At 46.1% G+C, this 24028-nt stretch overlaps 1 protein-coding gene across 1 annotated transcript in view; it reads left to right on the forward strand.

Annotated features, from left to right (window-relative positions):
• Cdh13 (cadherin 13) overlaps positions 1–24028 on the forward strand; it is a 1005873-nt gene that overhangs the window by 774352 nt on the left and 207493 nt on the right. The window contains exon 7 of the mRNA XM_028875721.2: positions 3266–3444. Within this exon, the coding sequence (XP_028731554.1) occupies positions 3266–3444 (179 nt within the window). The remainder of the gene's footprint in view (positions 1–3265; positions 3445–24028) is intronic.

Genomic DNA, 24028 nt, shown 5'->3' on the forward strand with positions numbered 1-24028 from the left:
CAGGCAAGTGCACGAGTCAACACCCTGTGCACTGTGGATAAGACAGGCGGTGTGCAGAACTGTAAGATGAATTGCACCTCACAGAACTCAAACACACTCATAGGGCTTAGCACATGTGTGTGTGTGTGCGTGTGCATGTGCGTGCATGTGTGTGTGTGCGTGTGCGTGTGCGTGTGTGTGTGTGTGTGTGTGTGTGTGTGTGTGTGTTAGCCCCAAGGTCATTATATTAGTCACTTTTCTCACTGCTGTGACCAAATACCCAACAAGAAGAACTGAAAAAGTGAGGGGTTACGGTTGGTTGGCTCACGGTTTTAGGGAAACAGTCCATCATGGTGGAGAAGGCAGCACATGGCTCTATGGTGGGGTCATGAAGCTCGAACTCCTCAAATATAGGTGGATCAGGGAGCAGAGAGTGGATAGGAAGCAGGTTCAAGGCATAAAAACATCAAGGCCCATCGCCAGTGGCCCCCTTCCTCCAACAAGGTTCCACCTCCCAAAGTTTCTACAACCTCCCAAGACAGTGCCACCAGCTGGGAACCAAGTGTGTGAACACATGGGCCTGTGGGCCACATTTCACACCCAAACCACATCAGTTCTGTCCTTCTATGTTGCATGGAGTGGACACTGTACAGTCTCCACAGAAGTGGAATTTACTAAAAAGAAAACCCAGCTGTGTGTCCACATCTGGGCAAAGACAAAGGCAGGCTTTGGACCAGGTTTTCCTATTCCCCAACAATTGATTAAAATGAAGACCTTTTCTGTGTACCTGTGGGACTATATCAGGGTAACCCTGGTTCTGTCATCGGATCAACTCTATGAGAACAAAGAAGACACACAGAATGAGCTCCCCAGAGCACCCTGAAGGTGCTTCACCCTGGGTCTTCTCCACCTCTTCTAATCATCCAGATGCATATGTGAGTCTCGGGCCACGATAACTTCGTTTTTCTATTTTCTTTTACTCCTTCAGCTATAACTTCAATTAAATGCAGATTAGTGAGCAGTTTCAATCAATTAGGCATCCAGCAGGCACTAGCCAAGGGAGACACACTGTGTCAAGTGTACTTAACCTGAGATGTTGGTGTAGAATTGATGAGGGCAAGGTTCCTTCTCTGCCTTCAGCCACGAGAACTTCACATCTTCCTGGATGAGATCTGGGGCTTGAAATCTGCCTATGACTTTTGCAGAGAGCCTGGGGTGGCCCTCCTTCCCAGGTCAGGGGACTGAGAGTAACTACACAGGACCACTGGGTAGGAAACTCTGATGTCATTCACAGTATTGCTTAGAGGGAAATAGCATGCATCATTAACACTACCTTCCAACATCTGGGACAGAGGAAGGGGTCTGCTTCTGCCAAGAATGTGCTATTCTTGTGTTGGACCCTGTATTTTCTCTGCAACATTTCAAAGGCAAAGAAACAATGTACGTAGTAGATGTGCCTCGCGACACACAGCTAATGGTAAGGTGGGTGAAATGAATCAAAATTACATAACACCTCCATCCAACCTTTAGGGTGACTAAATTCCCCTTCTTCACCTGACCACTCACACCTAATGGTTAAAACTCTGGTTCTAATTAAGCGTGGAAAAATAAATCAATGTTCTAGCTTTGATGATAGTAAGAGCATGTAAGCTAGAAAGGAATTCTGAGATACTGGGTTAGCTCAGTAAACTCCATGTTTTCCTTAAGCCCCTGGATTTTTTTTTATATGTGTCTATTCCCACTGGAAAGGACAGCTGTCCTGCCAGCTAGATCACTTTAGGTAAGAGTTCTGGTTGAGCACATGAGCCGAGCACATGATACTTAGAAAATCATCAGGATAAGTAGCCTTATTTTTCTGAGTGGATTTTAGACCATGTTGCTATCAGTGTTCATAATTACAATATTTTTAAAATTAAACCTTAGCTGCAGACGTGTTATAACCACCCTGTGAGACTAACCAGAACGTGACAGATTAGGCTAAAATGTGCCCTCGTGACCACCCCAACCCCAGTCTCCTCTCTGCCCTCAGACTTAACCAGCACGACCAGCGTGAGGCTCACTGTTGCAAACCTTCTGTGCTTCATAGGTGCAAATAGTACCGGCGCCACGCATGCCTGCTGTGGGGGGCAAGCAAGGTCACACAAGAGGCATAGCAGCCAGTCACTCATCAGCCTGATGTATTTTATTTGGGGTGTTACCTGGAGTGTTGTCCGTGGTAGACCACATTAGGTCTATGACTTGTCCCAAACAACTTCAAAGTGTTTCATGCTATGTAGATGATGCTACCCTCTTATTGATTCCCCTGTTGCTGGACAGCTAGGTAGAATCCAAATTTCCTGCCACAACAGATAAGCTCTCCGTGGACTTCCTTGTGCCAACGGCTTGACATGCACATTCTCCAGCATAGATGGCAAGAAGGCAAATGCCTTATTTTCACTCCTTGCACCCCGTTATCCTTGTACATCAGAAACCTGGTTTCCCTCCGTGTTGGCTGTGTGTGAGCAAGGCCCTCACAAAAGAAGTCGAACTACCAACCCCGGGTGTTATCAAGCAGTCTGTGCTTCTTCATAGAAGTAGGTCCTGTATCCACATCTCCTGCTTGTCCTGGCAAGACCACACCCAGTCACCCTCATCTCTGCATCTGAAGTGACTGAGAGAGGGTGACCACTACCTAATAGGTGCTCCGGCCAAGTTGCCCTGTGTTCTCTTTATGTGGAGTAGCTTTCTCTTGAAAGTCCTTATCCTTCACCTTGCTCACACCTCCTCACTCCATGGGTATCTACCTCAGGAACCTTCTCTGAGCCTGGGATAGATGAAGCTGCTCTTTGCCCTCTCCATGCCCTATTAATGATGTCCGCCTCTTTATGTCTCCATCTCTCTGAGCTCCAGGATGCCGTGATGTCTGACCCCCTTTGTGCTTCTATTTCCCCAGCACCTGTCCAAGGCACAGACAGGCATCCCATAAGAGGTTTAAAATGAAAGCTGTTGTCACAGAGCCACAGCCAAAATGGAATGAAAGCCTGTAAAAATAAATCGCACATCAGCAGAAGGAAAAATTAAGCTGTCACTCCATCGAACAGCAGCGCTTTCTTTTCTGTATTTCAGGTCCTTTAATGTGATGGTGCTGGGAGGAAACGCTAAAGCAGAGCTTGGCAAATGATTTGTCTTCTTAATTCAGAGGGTGATTGGCAGGTTATTCCCTTGCGTCGCCCGTGGGGGAGAGGTCCTGACCATCCTGCCCCTTTGATAACCATCTCCCACCCTTTGGTCCTACCCCTCCCCTTAGGGACCACGGTGATGCGGATGACAGCATTTGATGCGGACGACCCGGCCACTGACAATGCCCTCCTGCGGTACAACATTCGTCAGCAGACGCCTGACAAACCATCTCCCAACATGTTCTACATCGATCCTGAGAAAGGAGACATTGTCACCGTCGTATCACCTGCGCTGCTGGACCGGGAGGTGAGCTGAAAGGATTTTGTTTTCTCCTTCATGAGAATAGAACACGGCTCCCACTGAAGGAAACGCGTGGGAGTCAAGGGCACTCGAGACTGCAAAGGCAGGAACGAGATGTTTGCACACGGCTGGGTGGCCAAATCTCTGGAGATAAATGGGCTGGGATGTGACCCAGTCAAACACTCTGCGGGGCTGGGTGGCCCTGGTTATTTCTAGTCACCTGGTGACCCATCCTCTTCAAACTTCTTTCAGAAACATTCCTATTTTAAGGTCTTCTGAAAATGAGAAATTTGGAAAGCCTTGGCCTAATTTCCCCATACACACCCCACTCGTCCGTGAGATGTAATTGTCAGATAAAGCCAGTGTCAGCTGACCCATTTAAACTGAGCCTGTGTACATCCCTTGTTTATATTTTGGCTTTAATGCACCCCCATGTGGCCCTGTCTTTTCCTGAGTTCCAGGTCCACCTGGTAGCTCATATGAAGTCACACACATCACACAGACGTTGACGGTGAGTTCCCATCTGTCTCTCGCCCTCCCTCTACCTGAGAGCTGATCCTATTGTTCCAGACACCATGATCCAGGCTTGACCCTAGATGCCATCTGCACTGTGTGACTGCCAGCCTTCCTTAACAGGCTCAGCTTTGTGCATTTTCCCTTCAGTGTTTCCGATGGAGCCATGCAGGGCTTAGGATGTTTTCTCATCTCCATTGTCTCTGCTTTTCCACATCTCTCATGCAAGTCTGCGTTAGATCAGCTCACCCCCCGCCCCCCAACTCCGAGACTCTACACACACCCCAAGTCTGGTTCATTCTCCGGTCTCTAAATTCACACACCTGCCATCCCATGCCAAGGCACATGTTGCCCCAGACTGTCACCTGTCTCATTAAAGTGTCCCTGTTCTACTGGCCTAAAGTCGGATCATTCAATAAGAAGTCACTGGTGAAGTATGGTTAGTCAAACTTTATATTAATTGAACGGGGACTATAAAAAGCAGTTTCTGGGTCACACTCACCTCTTTCTGGGGTTTAGTAGTCACACGTGGCTAGTAGAAGCTGAGGCAGTAGGCAGTGCCGACCTAGAATATAATGTCATTTCCAGAAAGTTCTGTTGACCTAGATCATAAATTTGAAATCAAAGACTGTGGTCTGTGAATGTTTGCATCTTCACTGCCAAGTGCAGTGTGAGCACCCTGACCATTCTAATTATATGTTCATTGACAGAGGAAGAAGGGGAGTTGAGTTGAAACAGCCCCAAAATTTACTCCTGAGGGCTAGGAAACAGAAGGTAGGTGGAGGAAATTGCTGGAAGGGAGAGAAACTTGTGTTAAATTGTGGAGGGCACTTAGAAAATCTAATTGTTTCTGGTTTAAAAACAAATCAGAAAGTAGACGTTTTTTGAATTCCTTTCTTCTATTTAATTTCCAGTTTTCTTCCCAACACTCCTCACTTCTATAACTACTGTGTTGTATTTATATGTGTACATGTACAAGGGTTGAGTAGTTAGGTGTGCAGGCACATGTGTGCACAAGTGTGAAGAGGTCAGAGGTCAACATCAGATGTTGGTGTCTCCCTCTACTGCTTATTAGTTTTAGAGATGGGGTCTCTCTTGGAACTGAGCTTACAGTTTCAGCCAGTCAGCCCCTGAAATCTGCCTGTCCCTGCTCTCCCAGAGCTGGAATTACAGACATATACCATACCGTGTCTGGCTTTTACATGGCTGTTGGGGATTTGAACTCAGGTCCTAAGCTTGCCCAGCAAGTACTTTACCTGCTGAACCATCTCTCCAGCCCAGATATTTCCTTTTTCTTTGAGGATGGTTGGTGGCTTCCCAGTATGGTTCTTATTGTTCACCCACCATGTGTGCACACACACATACACTCATACACACACACACACACACACACACACACACACACACACACACACACACATCACATATCTGCACCAGCCTTCCTATAGCCGTAAACACTCAAAGGTCCTTGCATTTCTTTGCAAGGAGGCAAGACCAAATACTGTGATTTTGCCACCTCAGCAGCTCTTTGTTTTGAAACAAAGCGTCCTGTGAGTCCACTTATAAACCGGAGGACCACATACGACATTCTTAAAGTTTATGTGGGGGACACATGGAGGATCCCGACACTCCTCTGGCTCTTGTTGAGTGGCAATAAGTATATCATTATAGGAGCTGAATTAAGCATTCCAATCCACAATACATAAACAGCCCCAAAAAGGAGAAATTCAATTTAACTGAAATTGGAAAATCAATGACAATGAATGACGAGTGTCACTTCTGCGGGGGTTTCTAGAGTTCAGTGCTGAGCCAGGCATCATGAGCACAATCTGTGGGAAAGAAATGTCCATGCTTTGGGCATGGGAGCTGAGCAGGATCACTGCACTCAGCTGCTGAGTCTGCCAAGCTCCAGCTCTGGCTCTTTAAAGGGCCAGGAACTGCCCATCATGTTCAGATTCCCTGACTTGCAGTATCTCAATCTTACTAGGCCCAGTTACTCTCCTAAGATTCACATGGATGTGTCAGGTCCCTTCAGCCAGAATGTAGACTTCCATGTCAGTTTTATTTCTGGAGAACTACTAAGAAACCTTGCCATTCTGGATATGTTTAGCCAGCTGGGTGTTCAACACGGAGCTTGCAACACTCTCTTTTAAGAAAATGTTTTGGGGCCTAAGAGGGTAGCTCGGTGGATAAAGCATTTACCTTGAAAGCATTAGGACCAGGGTTTGATCACCAGAACCCATGTTAAAAAGCAGTGTGTGGTAGTATACATTCATAACACCAGCTCTGAGGACACAGAGACAGGAGGATTTCCAGGACTTGCTGACCAGTCTATCCTAATTGTTGAGCTCCAGGCCACTGACAGACCTTGTCTCAAAGGAGATAGATGAGGTTTACAAAGTTTTCCTGCAGCCTATGCAAACACACACCCACAAGGATGTACATAGTCACATGCTCACACTCGTTTTTTAAAGAAAAGAAGGGGCTGGAGAGATATTCAGCAGTTAAAATCCTTGGCTGCTCTTGTAGAAGACCTGGGTTCAATTCCTGGAACCAACATTGTGGCTCACAACTACCTGTAACATCAGTTCCAGGGGAGCTGATGTCCTCTTCTGACCTCCTCAGACACCAGACACACGTGATGCCACAGACATACATGCATGCAAAATATCCATGAACACATAAAATAATTTTTTAAATATTTTAAAAATAGGAAAAGAATAATTTTCATGTGAGACCTATGAACTTTGATGTGATTTGAGGAGTTTGACGTCCGTGTGTGTGTGTGTGTGTGTGTGTGTGTGTGTGTGTGTGTGTGTGTTGACAATAACAAGTGCAAACAAGTCAGGACTCCTTTGAGAGCAGTGACTCCCCCATGGCTCCTAGTTACTCAGTCTGGACCCAAGACTAAGCTAACTTATCTCCAGCTTGTCTGGAGTGAGGTCTCTAAACCCCTGATTGCTGTAAGTTCAGCTGATAGCAATGTCATGCTGATTTTCCGTGTGGTGTGTTTCCTTCCATGAGTCCATCTCCCAAGGAGGACCCAGCAGGAGGCGTTTGCTCTGGGGAGAGACAGCTGATCTGGCATCTGGGAGGAGGCGGCACATGCTGAGCAAGAGCTTTCAACCTGCCAATTTGTCTTCCCTATTTCCATGGCTGACTTTGTCACTGAGCATGTGGATGCAGTGAGGAGATGGCCTTTAGTCCACTGCATGTGACTTGCCATCCTTCCTTCTCTCCTTCCTCCTCGCTCCCTGAGATGCCTTGATATGTCCAAATATCACCATGCTCTGAGGTTCAGGAGAAAGAGGATTCTGTCTGCTCTTCCCTGACATATCCCCAGCTCTTAATACAAAAGGGGTACCCCAGGAGCTGCTCACTGAGTTAAAAAGGAGTGACAGGGAGGGCACAGCTGATTTGTGAGATCAGTGATTACCATTTGTGAGGCTATTGATTAGCACTCCATATTGGAAGCTCAGTGTGAAAGACCACAGGTTGTACTTGAGAATGCGTTTTTCCTTTACAACCTTGATCGTATACTTTCTCTGATAGTCTACCAAAATGACACTTCCTAAAACAAGGATCCTTAGATCTCTGACCCATCTACATATTTGTATTGCCAAACACAGTATCAGATGTGTAATAGAGTCAGGATTTGTTGGCTGGATGGATAAGGTATCTGGGTGGGTGGCTGACTGGGTGGATATATAGGTGAATAAGTGGATGGACTGGTTGATGGGTGGGTGGGTGAGCAGATGGATGGACAGATAGATTGATGGATGGATGGATAAATGGATGGATGGATGGATGGATGGGTACGTGGACATATAGGTGATGGACGAATGGACGGATGAGTGGGTACATGGATGTATAGATAATAAATGGATGGGTGGATGGATAGATGGATGGATGGATGATGGGTGAGGGGATAGATAGATTAAATGTCCTGTATTCCTTAAGTTTGTATTATCTCAGAACATACTACTGGGTCCTCATTTTATTTTAGTCACTAGCTTAGTCCTACCTCTATGTTCTTTCCAACAGTCTAATTAATGCATTTGATGTCTAACTGGTACCAAGAGCTGCATCAGACTCTGAGACACAGTCTACTGATCCACATGGTGAATGGCAGACCTGTGGGAATCTGTGCCTCCAGCTCAAACATTCAAGGAAATGTTTGTAGAAAATAAGGACCATATATCCTACTCAATGAAATTGGGTTCGTCTAGGGCACTGTTTTCTTCTTTTCTATGACCATACTCAGCCACTGCGTTCTAACAGCTCCATCTGTGTTTTTAAACTATGTCTGGCTGCACTACAAAATAAAATCAGATAAAGGTCTCTCACAATTGATAAATGGTCTATTTAGCAGATCATCTTGGCTGCTAGACTGGAATTCATCAGCTGGAATCTGCCAGCTTTTCTGAACACGACCACAATTTGCAACTACTCAGAGCACCTAATGGTCAGGGAAATTTTTTTTTTTCAAATAGAAACAGTTTCCAAAAAGAGGCCCTTAAAAAGAGAACCTCACCTGCTCTGCAGAAGAGCTCTTGGTCTTCTCAAGGGGTTTGAGCACTTTCCCATCTTTGTTTGAATTTGCCTTCCCCATTATGCATCATCTTGCAGATAATGTAGGCAAGAGATGGCCCGCCTGTAAAATATGCACATACTGAAAAAGAGTGGAGTGCCAGGAATGTCTTGATTTTCTATCTGCAGCTGGTAAGGGATTCCCTAAAACTTCATCATTGCCCAAAGTTTTAGGCCAAATGTGGAAATTAGGAGAATTCTCTTTTTCCCTCTCATGGTGAAGGGTTGGATTTTAGCTTTATTGGCATTTATCTGTTATGAGGTTATTGGATAGATCTAGAATGTGTCAGAAATGAAGATGGAGAATGTCAGGGAAATGTCTTTTTAAGATTTGCTTTCGTGTGTGTGTGTGTGTGTGTGTGTGTGTGTGTGTGTGTGTGTGTGTGTGTGTTGCATGTATACGCTACCTCTGTGCACTTGCCCACAGAGGCCAGCAGAGAGCCTCAGGCTCCCCCAGAGCTGGAGTTAGAGGCAGTTATGAGTCATCTGACATGAGTGCTGAGAACCAAACTGTGGTCCTCTGGTAATGCAGCAAGCACTCTTAACTGCTGAGCCATCTCTCCAGACCCCCAGTGGATTATCTTATGCGGGGCCGGAGCAAGGGGGGGTGTAGGATGGGGGAGTAGCCAGTGAATTTGAATGCAAATCCTGAAGTCCAAAGAGAATCATGTGCTTGGTCAAAATGACCCACATTATCATGTTGTCTTGTAGCTGCACGAAGGAAATTGTGAAAATGATAATATCAGATCAAGCTGCCCGAAAAAATAAGAGATAGCATCTCCTCTATTCCATGAATAAAAATTAGAAGCACTAGTCATATTCTTAGGGAAATAAATGTTCTGAGGCCGTTCTAATCTATGCTAATACTTTTCTCGTTACCATCATGTTTAAAAGATTGGTGATAATTGCATACAATTCAATCACGCTGCCAGGAGCACTGTCTTTGTTTGCTTTGGTGGGCGGGACCAGAATTAGAGAGTCACAGCCTCACCATCTCTATAAGCTATTTGCTCATAAATATTTTTGTTTGGATAATTTTCTCCATTTTTTTTATCACTTGCTGCTGAGCAAATAGAGGAAGAAAAAGCAGATGTAAATAAATTGTTTTATTATTTTTAAAATAACACATTATCCTTGCAAATGCAGCACAGATGGTGAATTGCACTGTGGGATTACACTCAGGCGGCATGTCAGCAAAGACAATGGCACAGGACGCTTCCGAGGCAGGACGCTAAGCCCCTGGGTCGGACCTGGAGTTATAGCGATATCGGACTCTCACAGATGGCATTTGCGGTAGAACCAAGAGGTCCTTAGGCTGTGCCTTCCCCTTTCTTTTCACCCTCAGCAGATTCTGGAGACCTGGGTGCACCCAATGCCTCCCATCAGCCTCACTGATTCTCTACAACTGTGTCTTGGCTGAGTTAAAGCTGCAGGTCTGTCTAGCTGCCCAGCATGACCTCAGCTCTCCTGCAATCTGATCAGAGAGGCAGGAGCCACAGGCACAGGCGCTGTCTTCACACTCTGGACTTGTCGACATAAAAAAAAACAGCTCTCATGCCAAAGGGAATAAGAGAGAGTTTATTCCAGAGTCAAGTAAGAGTGGCCATGGCCCAGGAATACAGATTCAAGTTACCCCAAATACCATGTTCCAACATGGTGACAGTTGCATGAAGTTTCTATAACAAATAACATTATATATAAGTCAAGGTACTTTTTGTAGCTTGAGTTTTCCTGCCTTGCCCACAATCAGGACAAATCTTTGTCACCTGCCAGTCCCACAGCCATCAGACCCAACCAAGTAAACACAAAAGACTTATATTGCTTACAAACTGTATGGCTGTGGCAGGCTTCTTGCTAACTGTTCTTATAGCTTAAATTAATCCATTTCCACAAATCTATACCCTGCCACGCAGCTTGTGGCTTACTGGCATCTTTTCATGCTGTTTGTCAGGGTGGCTGCTGGCAGTGACTCCTTCTGCCTTCCTGTTCTTTTATTTCTCCTCTCTGTTAGTCCTGCCTATACTTCCTGCCTAGCCACGGCCAATCAGGTTTTATTTATTGACCAATCAGAGCAACTTGACATACAGACCATCCCCCAGCACAGCCAAGTGCAGACCATCTCAGACACCTGCACTCAGGCCCGTGGTCCTAATCGTCCTCTATGCGGACCTGCTAGGTAAAGCCACAAGGAACCCGGGCTCCCACAGGACATACTGAACATCCCACAGCAACTTTTCAAATACATTTTGGGAAACATCAGGTAGGTGAGTTATAGCAAAGTTGGGATGTCTCTGCTCTAGGCCTCAGGGAATATTCTTGGGCTTCTTATTTGTGGATTTACCAGGTAGTCACAGAGTATTAGGTCACTCACAATGCTGAGCAATAAATGGCTATTAAAGGAGATATTGATGGCCCAAGACAACGTTGCTCCTAGCCTGTGGCATCTCAGCTCTCCCCAGCCACAGGGGTTCTTCTAGTCAGTCGGCCTCATGGGATGATTAGGATATATTCGGTTCTTTGTTTCCTGGGATGGTCAGTTCATTCAGCTTCCCTGGGCCGGTTTCTTCACCTGCCACACTGAAGACATCCACCATCCGTTTCTCAGAGGCTAATCGGGAAGACAGACAGAGAGAGAGAGAGAGAGAGAGAGAGAGAGAGAGAGAGAGAGAGAGAGAGAGAGAGAGAAGCATTGTCATGATGCATGACTTGTCCCAAAGCACTCTGCAAATCTGAGTTGAGGTCAGTCACTTCTGTGATTGACAATGAGGCTGGAGATGCAGGAAACCGACAGACTTCCCATGAGCCCCAGGAATCAACCTAGACCTGGTCCGTGCAACAGGGAAGGTGGCAGGCTGTCTGTGTCCCATGAACACCAAGGTCACCACGCTCCCAAAGCTCAGAGATTAATGTTGGCGGGGATTAGCAAGCACCTTCAGATCTCTGCTTGACGTGCAGGTTGTGGAGGTCCGTGTGGAGCTGCCTGGCAGGGAAGCAGACGTGTGACAGCAAACACAGAGAGTGGCATTTCTGGTGCTGAGCCAATGGGCAGAGTAGAGGGCTGAGTGGAGAAGCAGCAGTTGGAGCCTGGCAGTGGGAAGAACAGCTGGGAAAAGCCCGGGGACAGTGAAGGTGTGGCATGGAAGCACCACACAAGTCAGGAAGCTGGCACAGGGGCTCAGGGGCTTCTGATGCCTTTCTGAAGATATGAGTATATCCAACTATAAATGGGAAGCAACCAGCCATCACTTAGGGGTCAGACCCAGCCCTGTCCATCACGGTGTTTGCAGAGTTAGACTTAAAGGGATGGCTCCTTACTCTGATCGGGGGAGATGATGAAGGCCAGTGGAGGGGCATCATGGAGGAGGACAGGAAGTGCTCGGTGATACCAAATGGATGCTCAGAGTTCCCCCACTAATCAAGGAGGGTGATGGGGACTCAGTCTCGAATCTAAATTCTGCAGCCAGTTTTCAGCTAATAAACAGCCGATTTGAGACCCCCGTTCCTGCGTGTCTCTGAGTACTAGGTAGTCAGTAGTCATGTGGCGTGTGTTGAAGGAAGACCCAAGTTTGCCACTGAGAGAGAGCTTCATCTTTGGCACTTTGACAAATGTTTTGATTCTCCGAATTTTCTCTTCACTCTATTCTGTTTTCTTTCTGGGCCTTGTACAGCAGAAAGAACTTCAGTTGTGTGGTGCTGGGGAGTCTGGAGGGCTCTTCTGTCATCTTAAACTACTTCATCTCATTTTGTGTGGAGTTGCCTAAAAAAAAGAAGACATTTTCTTTTCTAGAAAAATCTCAGAGGTTTTTCCCCCCTTTCTCACATCAGTCAAGAACTGATTAGTGTATTGTTGCAGGTTTTCTTCATGAACAGATTTTCTATTTATTTAACTTAATTAGCACTCTTGTGAAGGCCCGCTCATGAGTGGTCCAGGTTGGAGGGTGCCCTCTAATGTAGGACATGGCTTTGGTTGAGTTCTGGTACACAGTGATAAAGAGAAATGGGACAAGGCTGTACTCCTGTTGTAGAGAGGAATCCCATCATCGCCAGACAAGCTGCCTGTGGGTCTCCGGAGTGCAGCTACTTGAGACTTAATATTACTGCATGTGGTTTTAGCCTAGACAAGGATTTCTGTCAAGGCTGTGGCCAGTCTCCACTATAAAGCAGTTTGGAGAAAGGTGACAGAAGCCAACACCTCAGATTAGCACAAACACAGCTTCCAGAAACAAATCTCCACGTGCCCAGGATTGGTGCCCCATCCTGTATGGTTTTAGAGAGCACCTCAAGGCTGATGCTCTTCCTTGGGTGCATGTGATGCAGTCACCTTGTTAATTAGAACCCTTCAGGACACCTGGTGCTGTGATGTCATGTTCAACACCCAGTGGGGCTTCAAGTTTTAGACATTCTATCAGGCCAGAGACAGACAAATTCTTTCATTAATGCCCAGATAATAAACCATCCTGGGCTTAAGGACTCATGAGTAATCTTCAGAGATGGTTCAGTGGTTAGGAGCATGCACTGCTTTTGTAGAGGACCCAGGTTCAATTCCCAGCACCCACAGTGGATAGTTCACAGCCACGTACAACTCCAGCTCCCGAGAATTCTTGTGCCTCCATCCGCCATGGGCACCTGCACTCAAGTTCATTTATCCAGGCACAGATACATACACATAATTAAAAGTAACAAAAAATAAACCTTTTTAAAATTTCAAAAATATGAAACAGGATTGATTGATGAGCAAAAATGAGGTGATTACACAGTACTTTCATGATTAATGGAACCATTTTAGAATGTAAAGAAGTGCATTTTTCAGCTTGTAAGCAATCAAAAACTAGACAGCAGGTTGGCTTTGACCCACAGGCCATAATTGGCAGACACTGACCTTAATGATCACTGGTCAAGATGGCTAAAACGTGGTGGCTTAATATATTGATTCTCACTTATCTCTCATGTCTGTAGCTGAGGGCCACCCCATGTACTGAATCACAGTTATTTATTACCCCCTGAAGAGCAGTTTTCTGGACAGAAGTGAGTCCATGGATGGCAGGTCTGCCTTCATTCTTTTGACAGAAAAGTCCATTTCCCTCATTATTAAGAAACAGATTAACCTCGGGTAATTAAATCTTGACTCAACATCAGATTGCAATAATTAAAACACTGAGTTCAACCTAAGAATAATAAAATGGAAAGTGATGTCTAAATGTGGACCTGTGGGCAACATTTAGAATGCTTAGATGGTTGATATAACATTGAGAGTACTTAGATGGTTAATATAACCATTTAAAATGTTCTTAATACTTTTAACTAATCAAATCTCAAAAATGTCAAAAGTTCCCAGCACTCAGGAGGCAGAGCCAAGCTCTGTGAGTTCGAGGCCAGCCTGCCTGGTCTACAGAGCGAGATCCAGGACAGGCACCAAAACTACACAGAGAAACCCTCCAAAAACCAAAAACCAAAAAAAAAAAGTCAAAATTGGGGGTGAGACCATCTGGGAAGGACTGTGTGTCTGTCAGAGCAGAGCCCCACAGTGGAGATGGAAGATTCCAGATGATGGCCAGTTCTCTGAGCAGAACTTTGAAGCTGGTGGAATTGTTGGTAGCATCGTGGGCTAGAAGCAGAAAAAGTGGGGGATATGAGTGTGTTCCCACATCCTTATCAACAGGGATCCCTGGGAGCGGGGGAACTAAAGTTTTCCAGAATCACCTGAAGACAGAAAGGGATGACCTGCATCAGGCCTGGGACATTTCATCCAGACCTCATGAGCCCTGAACTTGACCTTGTGGCTGTGATAAGAACTGATCTGAAATGAGACTGTTGGGTTTCTGCTGTGTGTCACCATACATTAGGCACAAAAATATGTGTTTCCTGTTCAATTGATTCCTGAAGACAATCTCTCAAGGTGGACAAAGAAGCCCCAGTTGTGTAGAGAGAGAGTCAAGGTCACTGAGAGTTGGACCCATATCACAGAGGGACCAGCCTTCTGCAGGTCAGAGAGACTGGGAACGAGATGCAGAGCCAGCGAGAAAGGACACAGACTTCCTTTCCGAGGGATAAAGGCATGGCTGAGTCGCAGGCAAAGCACTTCGGGTATCAGGAGAGGGTGCCTGTGAGGTCACATTAAGGTGACCCTTGAAACCACAACTGCAGAGGAAGCACCAGTTTCTTCAAGTGGCACAGAACTGGCAGTGGATTGACATGGCTGGGTGTGATGGTCACAAACACACCCATGATTGCTTGCCTCTCCTGCACAGATCCCAGCAGGTAGGGAGCAGACCAAGTTGGGTGTGTCTGCATCTTCAAGAGGAATCTTTTTTTTTTTTAACCTTTGCAAAGAACAGATGGAAAAATGACTATGAGATGAGATGCAGTGAGCAGCATCCCTATGGATGTCTAAACCAGAAGTAGAATTCAATTCCATTCACTGTTTTCTCTCCAGTGTCTTCTGAATTGTTTTCTGTAGAAGACTCATTGCTGTCTAAACTCCAGGTTCCTTTCCCCTTGAGCTCTGGCATTCCAGGACAGTCATAAGTTCTCTCTTCTTGTCTTGTCTTGTGTTTGACCATCTCTATGCCACTGTGATACCAGACAACCACCCCCCAAGTCTCCAGACAGATAGTAAGATAAGGTGCACAGGACCCAAAGGAGTTCCAAGGAGCTAAAAATAACATGTCTGTTAAGATTTGGAGTTTGGTAAAATAATACCCAAAGGCAACCCTGCCTTGCCAGTGGTATGACCCAGGCATGTTCCAAACAGAGGTGAAATTCCCTAAGATGATTGATCTTGTCAATTGACTGGTTCAGGAATCACCTAGGAGATTGGTAAGACACAACTCTAGGGTTACCAGAGAAGATTAGATTGTGAGTTTTCTGATCTGAGGAATGGCTAATCCCTTGATGGATTCATAATATGATGGCAATTCTGAAAAGTTATAAAAGAAGAGATGTGGCCTGGCTGGAGGAAGTAGGGTGCTGGGGACATGTCCTTGTTACTGCTCTGCTTCCTGTCCACCCTGTGGTGAGCTTTCCTGCTATCCCCTCCCCCACCACAATAGACTGACAGATCTGAGACCATGAGCTATATTTAATCTTCTCCTTAAGTTCTTGCTGTCAACCATAGTGACAAAAAGCTAACTACACAGCCCTTGGCCAGATTTCTAGAGGGCACGTGCACAGAAGATCCAGCCTATTCCAGGTTAGGTGGTTCCCATACAACCATTAAACCTACCCCCAAGGAATGGAAGAAGCATAAGCTGCCTCTCAGAGTGGCCTTCCTGCAGCTCTTGTGAAGGGCACAGAGGAGCCCACTGGATCCTGCCTCACAGTGTCTGCACAGGCAGGGTGGGTCTTTGCCTCCTGTGGGGTTAGCATGGTGTAGGGATTCAAGCTGTGCTGAGGATGGTCCTATCCTCAGCTAAGCAGCTGGCTTAAAGTAAGGCCTTCATTCACCCTTGTAACTGTAGGGTCGGGTTGATGAATCCTACCCTTTGTCATATTTCTAAATTAGAATGCCCCCAAAATGCCAGGTGACTGGAGACCAAGCCATAAGCTTTAGCACCCAGGGGGTTGATTGACAAGTGCTGAGTCTGTAGCCAGATGAACTTGCTAATGTGTTACAATGATTTAGATTTATAATGATTTAGAGTGATTCTGCCCTGCCCAGCCTCAGGCTGGGAAATGATGGGCCATGTTCACCCACACAGTGTCCACCTCAGGGACCTTTGACCAGGGAAGGGGTGAGGGAGAAGAAAAAGGGGGGATAAAAAGAGGAGTAGAGGAAACGAGAGAAACAGACTGGGAGGGAGCGCACATGCTGGGATCTGTATCACCAGTCAAACCCTCTGCCCCTTCCCAAAGTGGAGGGGACAGCACAGGAGCCATCTGGCCCTAGTACAACATACAACATACATGGCAAAAAGAAACCTGTCTTCAGAAAGGACGTTTTTATGCCAGGAGTATGGTTTGGTGGGCTCTTCTCTCTGTAGAAGAGCCTAGATGTAGGACTACTCGAGCCTGTCCACTCGGCAACCTAAGCCCATGTCACTGGCGATCCTGAGCAGGCCTGTTCTTCTCTGCCAGTGACCTGCTGTACGTGGCATATCTGGAGGGATTTCCCAAGTCTAGAACACCTCAAGTTTCCTGTTGAGTAAGAGAAGAGTTTCATTTCTGTCAGAAAGACACCCCCCCCCAGTGTCCTTCCTGACAGACAGTAGGGAGCAGTTAAGTTCCCACTAATGACTTCCTTGGTACTTGTGGAAGATAAGCTGGTTGCTTGCCACCTAGACTTAGCAGCCTGGTCTCTAGCAAGATGAGACCTATAGAGACAGCAGCTTCGTCCTGCCCACCAGATGCCCAGACGGAGCCATTCCAGCCCTGCCAGCAGCAGGTGTTCGAGCAGACGATGAAAGGACCTGGTCTCTGCCAGATGACGGGAGCAGCGGCTTCAAAGGATGTGTGTTTAAAATGGCATTTTGTTGATGCGGTGCTTTAAACAAAATAGGGAATGTATTCATACAAGAGAGCAATTAGTGTCCTGTCAATACATTGCTGGGTGACATGTGGATAGAATTAAAAAAGAAAAAAAAAAGAAGAAAAGAAAAACCTGCCTAAAATGAGACATCCAGATTCCTCACTTTGGCTTCTCCATTCTCTGTGAGGTCTCTGTGAGGGGGAAGGGGCAGAAGGGCAGTGTTGGGAGCAGATGCAGCATTTTAGCCACCCACGGGTGGCACCACAGCTGTCACTGTCTCTCATGGTCCTATCAAAGGCTGATGTTACAGAGGCATGGCCAGTCTTCGCCTATACACAACCCTAAAGTCTGGGGGCAGAAAGATGGCTCAGCAGGTGAAGGCAGTCACTCCGAAGCCTGAGGATTGACGAGTTAAAGGCCTGAAATCCACATGGTAAAAGGAGCTAGCCAACCGGACCCTGCCCCTGCCCCCCTCCCTGGGCAACTTGTCCTCCAATGCGCAGGCCTGTATACCCACTCAATAAACACAGACAATGCAATAAATTTGAAGTTAGCGCTTGAACTTGAGCTTGGGCACCACTACCCCTGGGATGCTCAGACAGATCTTCCCCAGATCCCGGATGCTTTCTGAAACAAGCTCTCCTCTCCTTCTGATCGCATATGCACTCTAGTAAGAGTTAGCCCACAGCAGAGGATGCTCCAACCGTCTTTACCATAGTGGCCTCCAGGAAGCATGTGCCCCCGACTTCAGAGGCAGTGAGGAGCCCTCCCCTACATGCAATCCTCACCTCGCACCCTCTCAGCTGCCCGGTGTTCACAGAAACCAGCCAGTATGTGAGCCACAGATGAAGCATCCAGTAAGTTCTGCTAGAAGACAGCAGGCCCTGATAGGCCATTTGGCTTTGTGCTAAACGCCCTTCCCAGTGCAAAGGCTTCTGGGAAGCTCAAGCTTCAGATGAGAGGTCCATGAAGGCTGCCTCTGTGCCAGGCATTGTGAATGCGTCCCTGATGGTGGTTCTTATACATGCTTTGATATAGGGTCATTATTCCCATCTTACACAGAGAGAGTTGAATGCTAGGAAGGACATTGACCAGCCCAAGTTCCCATTATCGGGGATCGGGGCAGAGGAAGTAGAATCCACATCCAGGTCAGTGTGACCATGAAGAAGCTGTCACAGCAAACAGGATCCGGTATTGTTTCAGAATAAGGCAGGTCATCAGGCTGGGCGGACTAGGAGCTGAAAGCTGCCATTTTGGAGTGTTCTGGATGAGGAGACCAGCTGGTCAGAACAGGGAAGTCAAATTCTCCAGGGCCCTCTAAAAGGCGACCAGCCCATGTGACACTTTGGGGAGGCCAGTTTAGGGGGAAGGACTGACTGCTGAGTCCCACATCTGCACATTTCTGTCATTCTCTGCCACACTCCGTCCCCCAGAAGGGATGATTTCTGAAGCTGGTAGCTTACAGCAGCCACTGGGCTGTGTGAACCTCAAGCCTGAGCTGTTTGTCTCCACTCTTGCTATGGGTGAAGCCAACCGCTGTGTTATAAACATGCTAAGGTAGCGTTACAGAGCGACCCATGTGGTAGGGAACTGAGGCCACCGACCCATAGCCAGCGTCTTCCCCGGCAATGCAAGCTGACTTGGGTGGAGATCATCTGGGCCAAGGTAAAACTGAAGATAACTCTAGCCTCACGGATGTCTAGTCTGCTCATTCACAAAGAGAGAGAGAGAGAGAGAGAGAGAGAGAGAGAGAGAGAGAGAGAGAGAGAGAAACAGAAACACACCTCAACAGGTTCTAAATCACTGATCTCTAAGCCCAGACACCATTTGCCATTGTAACTGCATATCCTTGCTTTAAAGCGCCAAGCTTGGGCTGCCCTGTTACACAGTGACAGGAAACAGTTACACATCCGCTGCTCCATACTCAAAGCCCGTTTGTGCCTCTGTGGCCCTTCCAGAACTGGCTGGAATCCACCTCACCTCTGAGCAGCCTTCCCAGCCTCCCTCTTCGGGATCCCACCCTTACCCTTTATTGTCCTGCTAAGTAATTGCCACCAGGCACCCAGTGTTTCCCTCACAGTCTCCATCTTCCTTCCGCTGAGAACGCCTGTGATGTATTCATCTTTAATGCACTTTCAGAACGAGGAGGATGTGTCAGAAGGTTAAGCAGAATGCATCTAAAGCCGGGGGTGTTTCAAGGCAGATCTGACTGGAAAACTAAGATCTTAAAAAGGATTTAGAGGCAGCTTTGACCACAGCACATTCTTAATCTCGCTCTCAAGGTTGAAGACTGAGAACTGCAGGATTCTTTGGAACAGAATCTGAGAGTCAAGGAACAATTCCAAAGACAAGCAGGAGGCTTAAGTGTCACCATCTCAAGTCTAATGTCTAATGGCCCCCATCTGTGTTTATTAACTCCCCGGATGGCCTGATTTTGTCTAAGGGTATGTGCTCAGAAGCCCTTGTTTAAAACTTGGTCACCGAAGGCCTTGCTATCTGTGCATGAGTATGGTGTGTGTGTGTGTGTGTGTGTGTGTGTGTGTGTGTGTGCGCGCGCGCGCGTGCGCGTGCAGGTTTGTGTGTGTATGTATGTGATGTATGTGGTTGCACATTCACATGTGTGCACATTTGTGTGGAGGCCTGAGGTCTGTATAAGGCAGGGGTTCTCAACCTGTGGGTCACAACCCCTTTGGGGTCGCATATCAGATATCCGAATATCAGATATTTACATTACTGTTCATCACAGTAGCAAAATTACAGTTATGAAGTAGCAACAAAATAATTTCATGGTTGGGGATCACCACAACATGATGAACTGTATTAAAGGGTTGCAGCATTAGCAAGGTTGAGAGCCACTTATGTAAGGTGTCTCCATTTATTTTTTGACATGGTCTCTCATTGAATCTGGAGCTCATCCGTTCACTTAGACAGGCTGGCCAGTGGACTCCACAGATCTGCCTGTCTCCTTGCCTCACCCCTTATATACCCAGCACGGAGGTTAAGGCGCAGGCTGCCTTATTGGATTTTTATATGAATGCCAGGAACCCATTCTCATGCCCTCGTTCTTCTACAGCAGGCACTTTGCTGACTGAGCTGTCTCCTTAGCCCTTATAATTTAATTTAAAAACAGTACTTTCCTTGTAAAAATGGAAAATAGGGATTTTTCTGCATAAATAGGGGACCTTCCAAATCTGGTCAGCATGCCTCTTTGGGTGCCTCTGATGCATAACCCACTGTGATATGGTGGAGAGAAGTGAAGAGAGGGCGTAGGAAATTAGAGATGGGCATACACGTGCACATGCACACGCACACATGGGTACAGAGAGAGACATACATACTTACACACACACAGAGATACAGAGAGAAACATACATACATACATACATACATACATACATACATACATACTGAGAGAGAGAGATATACAAATACACACAGGTACGGAAAGAGACATACACACAGAGAGAGATACAGACAGAAACATACATATACATACACTCACACACAGGTACAGAAAGAGACAAACATATATGCACATGCACACACACACAGGTACAGAGAGAGATATACACACACACTCTCACACAGAGATACAGAGAGAAACATACATACAGAGAGAGATACAGAAAGAGACATACATACACACACAGAGAGAAAGATACAAAGAGAGAAAGATACACACACTCACACACAGAGATATACAGATACACACAGAGAGACATATACACACAGACACAGAGAGACATACATACACAGAGATATATACACACAGAGAGATGTGCATACACATAAAACAGATACACACACAGAGACATACATAACACACAACACAGATACACACATAGAGACATACATATACACAGAGATACACACACAGAGAGATTTTACAGCATGAGCCAGCTCTTGAGATGGATGGTGGGATAGACCCCCAATCCTGTAAGAAGTTTTCAGCCTCACACAGATAAGGCTTCCTAGATTCTGAAGTCGCTGCCTGGGTCCTCTTCTGACCACAAGACAGCCTCAGAGTGCACAGCCCAGTCTTTGAGAGGCAAAGTTTATAGATTAATTCGCATTCTTCTCCCACATGGAAACCAACTGTGGGATGCTTTGGGCTCTGACTCCTGGAGGACTGAGGAACACAGGAAGCACCTCCCAAATAAACCACTTGCCCAAATCTTTGCCTTGGGAGAATAAAATGAAGGAAAAGGAAGCTAACTGCATTTGCTCCCCTCCCCCATCCTCTAAGGTATCTGATGACCCCAGACAGGAGGTACCACACAGGTGACATAAATACCCGACTGATGTGCATGCTTTACCAAGCTGTTAACGGGTGTGTGAAGTTGAGCCCCAAAGCGGAAGTGTGTAGATGTCATGGCGACACTGTGCACACACCTGGATGTTTGTTTATCTCCATGAGTGGAGTCTCTGCCCTCTCCCTTCCCTTCTCCTGCCTCTCTTTCAAACCCAAGATTCCAGATTTCCTGCAACCCACCTGCTCCTGCCTCACACCTCATTCCTCCCTCAGAAGGGCCATCTGTTCCCAACCCAGAGTCAGACGTGACAGTGGACATCCAGTTCACAGTGTGGCAGGAAGGCTGATGTGGAAATAGCTGTGTACAGCAAAGTCACGGGTGGAGCCAGGGATGCACAGCCATAAAGTAACTGACTCAGAGGGCTGGGAAATGGTCAGGCCTGGGGTGACTTGACCTGAAGATTTAAAGCAAAGATCCTCAAAGTCCATCAGGAAGGGCTGAGCAGCACCCACTTTGGGCTTAGTGGCTCTCTGTGTCAACTCTCCAGTGTTACCATTGTGGTGCAAAAGTTGAATGTGCGTGGCGGTGTTTCCATGAGACTTCACTTAAGAAAGTGGGTGGTGGGCCAGCTTTGGCTCTTTGGTTAAAGTTTGCAGACCATGGCTTAGAGGGTGGGAAGAAGGTTTAAGGAAACAAACACACAAAGTCCAGGATCGACACATCAGAATGCGGCCAACATGGGGCTGGGGAGACTGTTCAGTCAGTGAAGTGTGAACTGCACAAGCGTGAGGACCTGAGTTCGAGGCCCAGGACTCAGAAATCCAGGCACAGAAGTGCCTGCCTATGAGCCAAGCACAGGAGGCAGAGACGGGATAATCTGAGCTCCAAGTGTAGTGAGAGATATTGCCTCAAAAAATGATAAGATGGAGAATCATATAGAAAGACTGGGCATCTGCCCCTGCCTTCTACATATGCACAGTCAGGCTCACATATACTGTACAAGCAAATAAAATCATAGCCAACTTGGTGTGTTGAGAAATTCTTTTTCTGGAATTATGGTGGTACATGCCTGCAATCTCAGCACTCTGGAAATAGAAGCAGGTGGAGTGTGAGTTAGAGGTCAGCCTGGGCTACAAAGTAAGAGCATGTGTCAAAGAAAAAAGTCTTTGGTGGTACCAATAAATAATAATAATTAATAATAATAATAATAATAATAATAATAATAATAATAATAATGGGAGGAGGAGAAGGAGAAGAAGAAATAGCTTTCAGTGAAGATTTACTGTGAGCCAGGCATTGAGCTAAACATTTTCCATGGATTACATCTCAGTTCCTGCCCTGAGTTTCGGAGACCCTGTTTTCTTCTTGCTACCCACAAGGAGACAAAGCAGAGAGAGAAGCAGAGAGAGAGAGAGAGAGAGAGAGAGAGAGAGAGAGAGAGAGGGTTGTCAAGGTCATGCTGCTGGAAGGTGGGCAGCAGGCAGATCCTGGGTAGAGCTGAGAGCCTGGCTAGCAGAGTGTCTCCCCAGGTCTCTCATGAACTTCACCACAACGAACCAACAAACTTCCTAGGGTTGGGTGTGCTGACTTTGCTTCACAGGTGGGATTTGATTTCTTAGCTCACCCCAGGAGCTGTGGATAGATGGCTGAGGTGTGTCTGATGGGCTTCTCCTGGGGCTGCTCTGTAAGAAACAAAAGAAAAGGACTGCGATATTTAAATTCTTCAGGGATATTGGTTTAGAAAGATAAAGTAGAGAGCTGTTTTTATTCATATTAGAGGGGATAGTTGGCTGTGTGCAATTGTTTGCTCTCTGAGATGGATAGAGAACACGGCACCAATCTTACAATGTGAAAAATGAATTTAGATGACATTTGGAAGAAACTGATAAACACACTGTTCCGCAATTGGACTTAACCTGCCTATGAAAATCCTTCTGTGGCCCATAAATGATACAGTATGGTTTAAAATTATGGAGATAAGTGAGTCAAATCTAATGGAATATTAAAAATACACAACACGACCGGGAAAATATTCTTCTACAAAAGTTTCCATTTCTCAAAATGCTATCAGGAAGTTAGAGGCATCTGGACAACTAACAGAACCCTAGAAATAAGGAAATGTTAACAGAGAAGTGGAGTAATGGGTGTGAATTCCTGTCTGTCTGAAATTCATCCACAGACAGAAGAGACCAAACAGGTAGGACCAGAAATTGATGGCTTCAGTCTCTCACTTATGTGTGGGGTTTAATCCACTTGCTTCTAGACAGAAAAAGAATACTCACCCCAAATTACCTGCTTTCTTCCATGCAGATGAACAGCTTGAAAAAGTGTGTGTATGAGTGTGTGTGTGAGTGCACATGCATATGTGCATGTATATTTGTGTATGTATATTTCTTTCTGTGTGTGCACACTTGTGCATTTGTGTGTACAGATTTATATGTGTGAACATTTGTGTGTGTGTGTGTGTGTGTGTGTATACTCATATTGGAATGAGGAACTTAAGACAAATATGAAGAGCGGAAATAACAGCAGTTACATATATTAAAGGTTTTGCAAAGAGTCAATATAATATGTCAATGTTACTAGAGATTGAAATTTCATGCAAGATTCTCCCTTGAGAATTTTGGGACCTTGGAAAACTAGAACATTTTTATCCTGTCAAGTAAGGATGTTTGCATTTGCATCATTGCTATCCTATCATTACGGTCTCATGTGACAAAGGACTGTTCTCTCTCTCTCTCTCTCTCTCTCTCTCTTTCTCTCTCTCTCT

The sequence above is a fragment of the Peromyscus leucopus genome, chromosome 5, assembly GCF_004664715.2.
Source record: "Peromyscus leucopus breed LL Stock chromosome 5, UCI_PerLeu_2.1, whole genome shotgun sequence".
NCBI lineage: Eukaryota > Metazoa > Chordata > Mammalia > Rodentia > Cricetidae > Peromyscus > Peromyscus leucopus.